Source organism: Gouania willdenowi, chromosome 9 (genome assembly GCF_900634775.1).
Source record: "Gouania willdenowi chromosome 9, fGouWil2.1, whole genome shotgun sequence".
NCBI classification, from domain to species: Eukaryota; Metazoa; Chordata; class Actinopteri; order Blenniiformes; family Gobiesocidae; genus Gouania; species Gouania willdenowi.
This window is the reverse complement of record NC_041052.1, coordinates 7,250,153-7,262,788: the sequence shown is the minus strand read 5'-3', so window position 1 is coordinate 7,262,788 and position 12,636 is coordinate 7,250,153. Positions and strand designations below refer to the sequence as shown.

General features: G+C 35.4%; 1 protein-coding gene across 1 annotated transcript; it reads right to left on the bottom strand.

Moving 5' to 3' along the window:
- Nucleotides 1-1,138: 1,138 nt before the first annotated feature.
- On the bottom strand, nt 1,139-11,373 carry psat1 (phosphoserine aminotransferase 1). Its single transcript, XM_028457643.1, has 9 exons — nt 11,180-11,373; nt 9,766-9,826; nt 9,540-9,609; nt 7,914-8,119; nt 4,157-4,329; nt 2,989-3,158; nt 1,907-2,035; nt 1,643-1,780; nt 1,139-1,450 (listed from the first exon to the last, which is right to left on the bottom strand). The coding sequence occupies exons 1-9, from the start codon at nt 11,237-11,239 to the stop codon at nt 1,348-1,350; spliced, it is 1,110 nt and encodes a 369-aa protein (XP_028313444.1). The 5' UTR covers nt 11,240-11,373; the 3' UTR covers nt 1,139-1,347.
- Between the last annotated feature and the right edge of the window lie 1,263 nt (nt 11,374-12,636).

Sequence of the window (12,636 nt, the reverse complement as noted above, 5' to 3'; positions counted from 1 at the left end):
TGTACAATTAAACTATTTTCTTCAGGAATAAGATTAGATTATGTGTATGCTGTAGTTGTTTTTAAACTACATCATAGTGCTCTTATTTGTTCCTTGTTAATTAATATTTGGCCTTTTATTTATTCATCTAGATATTAAGAGAACTGTGCAGCCCACAGGGTAATGAAACACTGCCACCTAGGGGTCAAACCTATGTAATGATAGTCCAGTTTCTTGGGGACATGGTTATTTTTTTATTTAAAATGTGTTTTACTCATTTGCTTTTCATCAAAGTAAAAAAATCTCAACATTTAAAAAAAACACATGCAAAGATGTCAAGAAATTGGAATATTTATGTGTTCAGCACAACATTAAAGCTGCTTTATCAGATAAAGGTTTAGGTTAAAACGTTTTAATACCCCTAAACCTTAAGTGAATCTCCTTAGTGTAGGCCTCATAGATCAATAAATATAAGGTCATATATAATAAGAGGAAATAAGATGTAAAAGGTTGAAATTGTCATTCCAAAATTTGTTTTGAACTCTACTTTAAACACTTTCTTATTGATGTTGTCAGAAAAGTTTGGCGCATTGCATTGTGGGATATGGAGTTCCATAGAAACATGCAGATTTTTGTGTTTGCCCAAAAGTCACTGAAAGTTACAGCAAAACAATTGTAGATGTTTTTCTTCAGATTACACAGAAAGACCTAAAATCAGTGATGATTAAATGTCTGCAGAGTGAAGTGACATCACGGGGAATAATAATCTCCTGCCTGATGTTGCAAAGCATCAGAACATGTGCAAAAAGTTCCTGAAATCAATAAATTTGATACATGCACTGCATTTGTTTTGTTTTTTTTCCTTATTATTATTATTATTATTAGCATGTAAATATGTGAAAATGTGGTGGAAGGAAGCTTAAGGTATCGGGCTTGTAAGCGCTGGTTTGAAACCACTGAGGGGCCGAGCAAGTCCCTCTAACTGTTTCGAGGACTCTCTTGAAAAAGACATTCTTAATCTCAATGAGTCTCCAGGTTAAATAAAGCTTTTAAAAAATAAATGCAAAAAAAAAAAAAATCAGTGATGCCTCCCTCTAAAACTAGTCACTATTACATATTAAAGACTGAATTCAAAGACATAAAACAAACAACACAACAGTTTGTACTGCAAATAAAAATTTACTGGAGTGTAAAACATTTTCACCAAGAATCACTAACTATGTACATCAAAAATGTTGGTAAACATCTGAGAAGGAGATCTACAGTACATTACGTAAGACGTAGCATTTTAAGCTTATCAACTGAAGACATAGAAAATGTAACAGTAGAGGTACTAATGTTAGTAGAGGAATGTGAGCACAGCTGGATTCACACGTGCTCTTTGAGGAACTCCTTCATGTAGTCAGCCAGAGCTTCTGTGTCCTCCAGCGTCACCGCATTGTACAGAGAAGCACGGATTCCTCCAACTGACCTGCAGAGGGTCGACACACTCACGTTTATCACACCAACACACAATAGGTCAATGCAGCTAAACTGTGTAGTTTGTCACCTTTAGGTGAGTAAACAGTTGCTATACTTAGGTTAGTTATGGATGTAAATAATCAGCAGTTCCAGCACTGATGGTTTCTAACCGTCAAATACACAGAACACACGTTTATCCCACCTGTGTCCTTTTAAGGAAATCATCCCACGTTTGGACGCTCCATCCAAAAACTCCTTTTCCAAGGTTTCGTCTCCTTCTTTCTTCCCGATGCGGAATGGCACATTCATGTGGCTTCTACAGTCCACGTCTACAGGACACCTGGAGAAAGAAGCAAACATGTCAACAATCACATCCTGCTGACAACGATCACTATTGTTGATTATTTTGTGAGTTTAAAAAAGTGAAGGGCTGCACCTGCACACCACCACAGACATGTTTACTTACACATAAAATCCATTTGAATTGTTGATGATATCATAAATCATGGAGGACTTCTGCTTGTTAAGCGTCTCCATAGCAGCACTGCCTCCATTATTCTTAATCCACTCCAGCACCATCCCCATGATGTAGATGCTGGACCAAAACCAAAGAGAGAGACAGAAAAGTCACACAAAATGTAGTGAATGCAGCTGAAATACTTCACGTAGTTTTATTATAATTGGAATAAATCTGTTTTATTGTCTTCATTGAAAAGTCAGTCAGTATTCTGCGAAAAGGCAACCTGTGTGGCCCCCAAAGTAAATGCAACAAATGACTCCAAATACACAATATGACAACAAAAGCACACAAACTTCTTCGCAAAGCACACAAGAAAACTCAATGACAAAAAAATATACAAAACAACAAACTTACTTCACAAGCACATAAGACGACTCCAAAAACACACATTACAACAACAAAAACACACAAATTGCAAAAAATGACAACTAAAATATGTAAAAAATGACTCCAAAAACACAATATGACAACCAAAGTGCAGAGATTTGATCGCAAAACACACCAGACGACTCAACAAGTACACAAAATGACAGAAAAATATACCAAACGACAACAATAATACTTAACAATAATAATACTACAAACATAAAATGACAAAATTACTTCAAAAACACAATATGACAACAAAAGTGCACAAATTTACTTACAAACGATCATGAGGACTCCAAAAACACACACAATGACAGAAAACTATACAAAGTGACAACAACACAAACCCTTTGTCTTTCCTGTATTAATGACTAGTCATTATTCTAAATGTTGACATGAATATTGATCATGTGACCCTTGGATCAGACAATCACATTTTGTGGCTCTTGCTGTGATAAAAGTTGCCCATCCCTGATCTATGTTGCTAACCTTTAGCCGTCATTCCGAACTGATCTTCCAACCAATGAAAAACAAACAACTTGTGAACTTATTTAATCCAAACTCTATTAATATAAATGACGTTGATGGAAAGCATTAGAACAAGCCTGAATCTGATGAAAAACAACTTGATCTAAAATGTAGAATCTTGCCGTCTGTACCTGTAACATGGTGGCGTGTTGTAGAGGGAGTTCGATTTAACCTGAACCTTGTAGTCCAGGACTATAGGACACTCTTTGAGGGCGTGGCCTAATAAGTCTTCACGCACAATGACCACGGTAACACCGGCACAGCCCACGTTCTTCTGAGCGCCGGCAAAAATGAGGCCAAACTGCATGATACCAGGGTAAAAGGAGACAATAATGACAAGATGAAATAAAACTATTAGCATGTCAGGCAACAACGTCCAACTATAGGAGGAACCACAGCAGAATGAGACAGGAAATGATGCCGTTATGTATCGTATACAATGTGAAAACAAATAAATCCGTTTTAAAATAATGGTAACTAATGGTTGTTTTGTGTAAGCACAGATTAAATTGGATATTAAAACCTTAACAGCTACATTACATTTTAAAAAGGCTGCCAAAAGGCATAATCAAAAGCGAAGCTTTATTGATAAACTCCTTTACATTATTAAACTTTATAGCAACACTGATTGTCTGATGTTGTGTGTAATCACCAGTTTTTACTGCTGTGATTCAGATAAAGTAAACTCTACATTACCATGAGTTGTTTGACTTTATAAAAGATGAAGTTAGCTTTAGCTCGCTGTGTAGCTACTAGCACTTTGGTGGTTCTACTTTCATGGCACAGCAATTGTTTCAATTATAGCGTGGCACAGTGTTTTTCAACCTTGGGGACTGGACCCCATGTGGGGTCACCTGAAATGTCTAGTAATTGGTTTAAAAAAAAAAAAAAAGTTAGGTAAAAACTTATTTTTTCAATTTTTTTGAAACATTTGTATTTTTCAAATACACATCGCACACAAATATCACTATAACTGTATCCTGTACTAAAACATTCTCAAATATAAATCTAGTTCAAATATAATGCTGAAAAAAAAGGGAAAAAAAACAATAATAAAAAAATAAAATGCGGTATAAAAATATCTAAGGTGGCACACTTGTCACTTTGTGCACTAATCCTGGCTAATCTGTATTTTTAACACACTTTAATAAACATGACCAAAAACTCATTCTAGAAAATTAAAAAAGTCTCTTCGGTCTCCAGACATTTGTTATATCAAAATGGGGTCACGACCAGAACAAAGTTGGGAACCTCTGGCCTAGATGATGATGATTTTTTCTCTTCCTTCCATGTACTCACCTTTGACACATCCACAGGGCGGGACAGGAAGTTGGAAGACATGTCGCTAACCAGAACCACCCCGTTGGTTTCTGGGATGAAGTTGTACTCCACACCGTGAACCGTCTCGTTGCAGCAGTAGTAAACGTAGGACGCAGACGGGTTCAGGGTCCAGCTGCTGGGGTCCGGGATTTCTGAAAGGGTTTGAACGACATGTGACCTTCTTTGTTTTGGATGCTCTTTGTATCGTCAAATCACTTCACACAAACACACACACACACTGTTATACAACTACAACAATAATGATGATGACGCACTAACTCCAGGCTTTCAGTCTTAATTGGGAACAACATGGAGTTTATTGTCTATGAAGTGGATGAATGAAGCCCAGGAATGAATGAGGTGGATTAGATTCAGCTTCATTAGACATATTTGTGGAGACGATCCACCCATTCTCAAACTGTTCCCTCAGCCTTTACCTTCAGTCACTTTGTGATACATCGAGTTATACTGGGAACAAACCACTACCCACATCTGTTCAATAACACAGTTTAGAACACTGGTATCAAACTAGTTTTAGTTCAGGGGCCAAATATGGACCAGTTTGATCTCAAGTGGGACACATATTTTAGGTGGGGGTAAAAGGAGCAATTTTAACATTATTGTGCTCTAGTTTTCCATATCAGTCCCTGCAGGATCTTCACTTCAAAAATTCTTGATTTTGTAACTAGTGATTGACCAATTCATCGGCCAGATTTTTGAGTGTATCGGCATCGGCCAATGTGCGTTTGCGGAATTTGCAGAGCCCCTCCCCCCACTAGCAGAGTGTGACGGAAGCTCTTCAACCCCAAAGGCAAGTTTTAAATTTTCAAAGCATCTTTTAACTGTTTAACTTAGCTGTTGTTCCGTGGTTCCGTGTTGTGACGCAGTTGTATTTAACGAGCAGCTGGCTGGAGGTTTGGTTTTGTGTGTGTGTGTGTGTGTTTTTTTCTCTCTCTCTCTCTCTGCTTCTCACTCAGCGCTGTGCTGAGAAGAAGTTTTTAAAACTCTGAGAAGCAGTTCACTACTTTTTTTTGAATATTTATTCCTGTTAATGTTGATGGAATTTAGAACAGAAACTTAAACAGTTTGTTTAATGCACATCTGACATCACATTATTTTTCTCTGCTATTTTATGTTCTGGGGTTGTGTTAGAATGGACTATTATTCATGGTTTCTTTTTGTGTTTAATACTAATAATTATATATATCTATACTCAATAATCCTTTAATAAAATATATCTTCAGTCAGGCCAACTTTTGTAAAAGCTATTTTCAGGACAAGGGCGAACAGTTCTCTTTCAAAATATTTCATGAGATGTCTGACTATTTTTTACTTGTTCTACATCACCTGTTTCTATCATTTGTTAAATATTTTTACTTGGTGTCATTCTACCTCACCTTTGTTAATTTAAAAAAATGTTCCTTTTTTTTAATTGAGACTTGTAGCATTAGTTATCATCATTGTGTAATTTTAATGATGTAAATTGAGGGAGCAAAAATAGTATCGGCTCCAAATGTCGGCTCAAGAAAATTGGCAGTCCGTATCGGTCATCGGCTGAGGCTGATGGAAAAAAATCGTTATCGGCATTGGCCCTAAAAAAATCCATATCGGTAGATCCCTATTTGTAACCAATTTTTGTGGAATTTGTGGAACTATTTGTGAGAAATTGCAAGATTTAAAAAAAAAAAAAAAGAAAAAAAAAGTTTAATTTCTTTCCATAATTTGCGATAAAAAAAGACTGCATTCATGTGATATAAGCATGGGAAAACTTCCTATCCAGCCCATAAAAAAATTGTTGAGTTCCACCGAATTTGTGAATTTGAAATATCTACAAATGAACTATTTGGTCATTTACAAAATGATTCATGTTTTCTCTATCATTTTTACTCTCTTCTGTGGGCCAAATCGGATGCTCTAAAGGGCTGGATTTTGCCCCCGGGGCCTTGACTTTGACACATGCAGTTTAAAAGTTAAACTGGGCTTGTTATTATTACAGCACACTACACTGTCTCAATAACTTTTGCCTTTGAGGAGTTTGTTTTAACACAATGTTAAACTGATGTGTTTAATCACGTCAACCATGACAGTTAGAAAAGAGGCTTTAGTGCCCTCTAGTGGTAACCCATCAAACTTCATCTAAGTGCTTTGCCTGCCTATTGTTTCTCATCACTGTCGCTGATGCTTGTTGACGTGGATTTGTTGGTTTTTTTCTTTGACATTTTGATAGCACTTCAAGATAACTATTGTTGTAATTTGCGTATATAAATAAAGTTAAATTGAATCATCCAACAGAGCACAGGAACCAATAGCTAATGTCACTTTAAACTAGAGATATGCATTATGAATCAGACAATACGATACGATTCACGATTTGCAGGTCAAGATATGATATATCCCGATACTAGACAATACGATATACATCACGATATTAATAATTACAAATTTTACCTTTAGAAGTATAAAATTATATGAAATAAAAATGTATTTATTTAATTTTTAAACTTGCGAGACAAAGTAAATGGTAATTAACTGTAATTCATGTACCAATATCAAAAACAAGTGGTATGATTACTAAACTGTCAAATTCCATTTTTCAAAACAGTTTAACTTTTGTTTCTACAACAGATTCTGATTCTGTTAGGTTCTTAAATTATTTTTAAAGTAACCACATACATCGATAAAAGTCCCAAGTATATGTTATGAAAATAAAGTGCAATCATCTTCCAAACTAAAATGCATTGAGGAGTGAAGTAGTTTAACAAGGTCTGATGTGCTTCACTGACACATAGTGACCTGGTGTTTATCGTCATTAAAAAAACAATTTGGACATTTTTTGGATCAACAAAATAATCGTGGAGGGAAATATCATGATATAGCGCCGAATGTATTTTTTCTTACACTCTAACTTTAAACATGTCTAAAGTGCCTCCTAATACAGGAATCTAACAGAGTCCTACAAACAAACCTCCATCAGACACAACCAAGTGGAACATACAGCTCACATTCCTCTGTCAGCTCTAAAGTTCATTATGCAACAGACTGGACACAAAGTTCATAGAAGGCGGCGCTAAAGCAGCCTGAATAACTATGAACCACTAACTATATTAACACTTAAACTGAACTGTGTCCCAGAGATAGGAAAAACAAGTAATCCAAGATCTTTTTCGCTAAATTACTCTTTCTGCACTTTTACTTTGAAAAGCTCCCTTGTGCATCACTTCCTCGTGCACACTTACTTGTAAAGGTGGGAACCTCTGGGTACCTTACGATACGATACACGATACAAAGCTCACAACAACGATTACCTCACGATGTGACGAATTGAAAAAGTGTCCTATGAACAGTGACACTATTTTAGTGCAACATTTCTGTAAATAAGTGTCAACATACCAATGTAAATGAATAAGTATCTCCAATATTGCTTTCTGTAAACAAAAAATAGGGTCTTTCTTACCAGTGACACCATTATAGTGCAATGTTCCAGTAAATAATATATTGGTTCCTTCAACAATGACAACATTTCTATGAAGACTGACCTGCACATTTTAGTGAAAAAGCAGAAACGTTTTTAAGAAAAAAAGAATATATATATATATATATATATATATTATTTTTTTTTTTTTTTAATATAAAGAAAATCGATACTTAGCGCGAGCATATCGATAATCGATCATGCGAAAAAATATCACGATATATCGCCGTAACGAGATATTGTCACACTCTCACACATACTTACTTGTGTAGGTGTCCAGTTTTGGGTGAACGATGTTGACTTTGCCATATTTCTCGGCTTCTTCCGCAGCTTTCTGTGACCACGTGCCCGTCACCAAGTAATCCGCACACCGATCCTCTTTTAGACCAATCAGATTGAGGGGGACGGCACTGAACTGCCCTGTGCCTCCGCCCTGCAGAAACATCACCTTGTAGTTGGTCGGTATATTTCTGTGGAGACGGGAGACGTTGGGTTAAACGCTGTGAGCGACATGCTCGCAGAAAATAGAACCAATGTGATGATCTGAAGAATGAGCAACACATGAGGGTGTTATGAAAGCAACTGTTTGCATTGCAGAGATTATTGATATTAAACTGACCTCTGTTTCCTCAACCTACATGTAACAGTTTAAAGTGTCAGTAGATGCCCTTTCCCAGCTCTGTTTCTCACTGCAGTGTCACTGCAGACAGGCTACTGTTATCACAGCAAACGTGATTATCTATTCCAACGGCTACATTATCAATATTCATGTTAGAAAAATGATTGATCTGAGCTTTAACACAGGACAGAACAAAGGTTTTTGTCTGCTTTTTCGAGTATATGTGTGTATTTTTGTTGATGTTTTGTATATCATTTCTTATTTTGTGTTTTTACAAGTCATTTTCTGTATGATTGTTGTTTTTTGTGTGTTTTAAGTCATTTTGTATATTGTTTCCATTTTGCATAATCTATTGCTTTTCTGTAATTTTGTCTGTTTTTGTGGTAGTTTTGTGTATTTATAATGTGATTAGGTATATTTTTGTTGCTGTTTTGTATATTACCAGTAGCCTATTTCTCATTTGTATGTTTGTTGTGTGTGGTTTAAGTAATTTTCCCTACTTTTTGTTGTTTTGTGTGTTTTCATTGTTGTTTTGTTTAATTTCCATAATTTTATGTGTATTTTTGTCATCATCTTGTGATTTTGGAGTAACTTTGTTTATTTTAGTTGTCTTGTACATTTTGTATAATTTATTATTATTCGGTGTATTTCTGTTCTCATTTTTTCTATTTTTGTTGTGATGTATATTTTTCTGTTATTTTGTGTTTTTTTGAAGGCATCTTCTGTGTTCTCTGGATGAATTTTAGAGATTATAGTTTTCATGTATTTTTTTTATTTTTCTGTAATTTTGTACATTTTTACAACCTAATGTTGAATATTTTTGTTACCTTTTTTGGATAATTTTATGTTATTCTGTGTATTTCTGTTTATTGTGTTCATTTTTCTGTAATTGCGTGTATCTTTCTGTAATTTCGTATGTTTTTATAGAGTCAATTTGTGTCATTTTGGAGTGATTTTGGGTGTTTACTTTGGGGGACCCACACAATTAATTGCCCATGCTTGCTATTGTGCTTAAAAAGAGGTTTCCCTTTGGTCACTTAACCTAAATCAAGCCTTAACTCGCATCAATCCATCAACTGATCGACCTCTGTTGGAACTTTTTCATGAATGAAACACGTCTCATGTCAGGTTCTATGAAAAATCTGTCAATATTTTAATTTTAAACTTTAAAAGTGAACAGCTAATCACAAATGGTAGAGGGGGAATTAACTATTTCTATATATTATTTACATACTCATACATGTTCAAAAAGTAGGATGAAATCCACTCACAGCAGCTCTCTCAGGATATTCTCTGTCTTGTTAATGATTTTGATGAAGTCTGACGATCGATGGCTCATTTCTATTGAGAGAAAAAAAAAAAACAAGACAAAAATAAATCAATCGGCCTTTGGAGAAAAACATGGTTTAAAAAGTGTTTCAGCTCAGGTAAATGAAGAAAGTATCATTGCCTGGGATCAGCCTGAGGAAATAAAACCAAAGACTCTCACACACTCACCCAGAACACTGACACCAACACCGTTGTAATCCAGCAGCTCCTTCTGTGCCTGAATCAACACCTGAAACAGATCGGATCAAATATTAGACGAGGTTTCCACTGATCGACTGATGCATCGACTCAATGTCACAACGTGGTCTGGTCACGCCCAGGACACGCCTCAAAACAATGGGCGACAGGGCCTTTGAAGCCACTGCCCCCCGCCTGTGGAATGCCCTCCCAGACCACCTCAAGGCCCCACAAACGGTGGACATTTTTAAGAAAAAACAAATATCACCTTTTTACAGAAACTTGTTTTAACAGTTAATGCCTCTTTTAATCCTGTCTTTTAATATATGTTGTGTTTTATTTATTTATTTATTTATTTTTAATCCTGTAGCACTTTGAGATTTGGCATCAAATGTAAAGTACATTACAAATAAAATGTATTATTATTATTATTATTATAACGTTGTTTACTATAGTCCCAGTTCAGAGTGAGACTTTGGCTGCAGCTGCGGTTTGGGTAAAATCTGATAAAAGACACTTAAATTCGTACAAATAAAACTATTTATTTAGCACTTAATATTTCTTAGTGCAGGGGTGCTTATCTTTTGTGTGTGTGTGTGTGTGTAGAAATAAATAAATAAATAAATAAATAAATAAATAAATAAATAAATAAATAATAAAAATACACAAAATGACAATGAAAACACAAACCCTTTGTTGATACCTGTATTAATGCTCAGATTGGTCATGAATGTTGATAATATGGCCCTTGGATCAGAATCAGAAATAATAACATTAATTTAATTAAATTGCGGCTTTCGCCTTTACATGTTTGATAAACGTTGCCAATGTCCGATCCAACATCTAAAGCATCTTCTATACCAGCTCGAATTCAATAATTATGCAGTGTAAGAAATGTTAATAAACATAACATTTATTTGTAAAACACAAGCAATTGGTATAATAATAATACTGTGTATGCATACCTAAAAAACATATTATCTTAGTCTTCACAAATGGGAATTAACAGTGATTTTTAGTTGATTTGGGAGTCCAGTGGGTCAAATATAAATAAAAGTTTGCTCTTAATATATGAAGCAATTATGTTTGTCTTATGTTTTATAGAACAATTGCCAGCTTGTTTTTGCTGCCACCTAGCGGCCTCTCAGAGCACTGCGCTAGAACGAGCCACCGACCAAAAACAGGTTTCCGCATGAATAATTGAGGCTGATGCAACTCGTCGCACAGTTTTCAGTGCGTCCATGTGAACAATGCGACAGACACACAGACAACGCACTACTAAATATTCCTCATAGTGTCAGAAAATACACGCTGCAGACCTAAAGCAACTTAACATCTGATTTTAAATGGCATTTCGCGCTGATGTTTCAGCGTCACTGAATCAAATGTGTAAAAATTAACTCACAGATTGTGGCAGTTTGGCGGGTCCGGCTCCAAAGTTAATGATTTGTTTCTGTTTGTCCATGTTTTTATGAGAAGAGTCGGAGTGAAGCCGCTGCTGAATGTGGGGGAGAGAGGCTGAGTCAGCGCGGTCGATGATTCTGTGCTCGGTTAGTCGATAAATCTGCGTTCTACCTCGTCTATGCTGCTACACTGCTGCGTTCACGGACCCCTTGTAAACGCAAACATTTACTTTTAGAAACCACCCGCAAATGATGTCAAAATTTAGTTTTTTTTTGTCACAGCCACTAAAATTAAACATTTTTATTTATAGAAAGGTTTCATTGATGGCGTATATGATGAGATAAACATAGTATGAATGTTTTTTAGGTAATTTTGGGGTGAAACACATTCTTTGTCACTATGATATTAAAGTTGTGTTGCAGTTACAGTATGAAATGGTTAGAGTAGGAATGGACCCTTATTGGAGCAATTTTAGTGGCTGTAACGAAAAAACTCCACGTAATTATTTTTATTTTTTGTCTGATTTTGTTGACTTGAGACCAACTTCTTGCTAACCTGGTAACTACTTTTCCATGGTTTTGTGAAGGCATCACAGGGCACTTAAATTAAGGGCCTTAATGATCATTGGTTGATATTGAGTAGAGGGCTGCACTGATTGGCCCAAGCATAGACATTATATACGTAGACGCTGCATCGACGGTGGAGGGACACGACAACAAGCGCCGCCATCTTGGACCGGTGCTGTTGAAGGTAGCGGTGCATGGACATTACGAAAGAAAGAGATATTTCTCAATTTCTTGGTGATTTATTCGTTTAATTTTGAACCGATTTCCAAACTGTTACATTTTTTAAAAAACGTCACAGATGTAGCTATGATACAAGGTGCTTGAATATATTTAAAATGCTGGTTTTACCACTCAACACTTAATCTCCACCCCAACATCCTTGAATATTTCAGTTCTTTGGCTACAATAATTTATGACGATATAATAGTAATGGTTATAATAATAACAACAACAAATATAATAAGAATCCAGTAACTATAATACAACAATAAAAACCATTTTAATAATAAACAATATTTATTGATAATTATAATACTGCTGCAGTGTATATATATATATATATCCTTTATTCTCTATCTATCCTTTATTTATCCCTCATCCTTTATATTTATCATTATTATTATTGTTGCTGGATTGTTTTTAATTTTTTGTTGTTGTTTGTTTTGTGCACCAACTACCAAGAAAAAAATAGTATTTATAAGAATAGCAATAACAATAATACAGTAGTTAGCAATGATGAAATAATTGTCAAATGCAATGTATAGCCTTAAACAATGTTGTCAAAAAAAACCTGAGCACATCTGAACGTTTTCTAGGTTCCTTTTGTTCTATTTATGTCTATGTATCTATCATGTCTGACGTTTGTTACAAACAGACCCCGTGAAAATTGCTT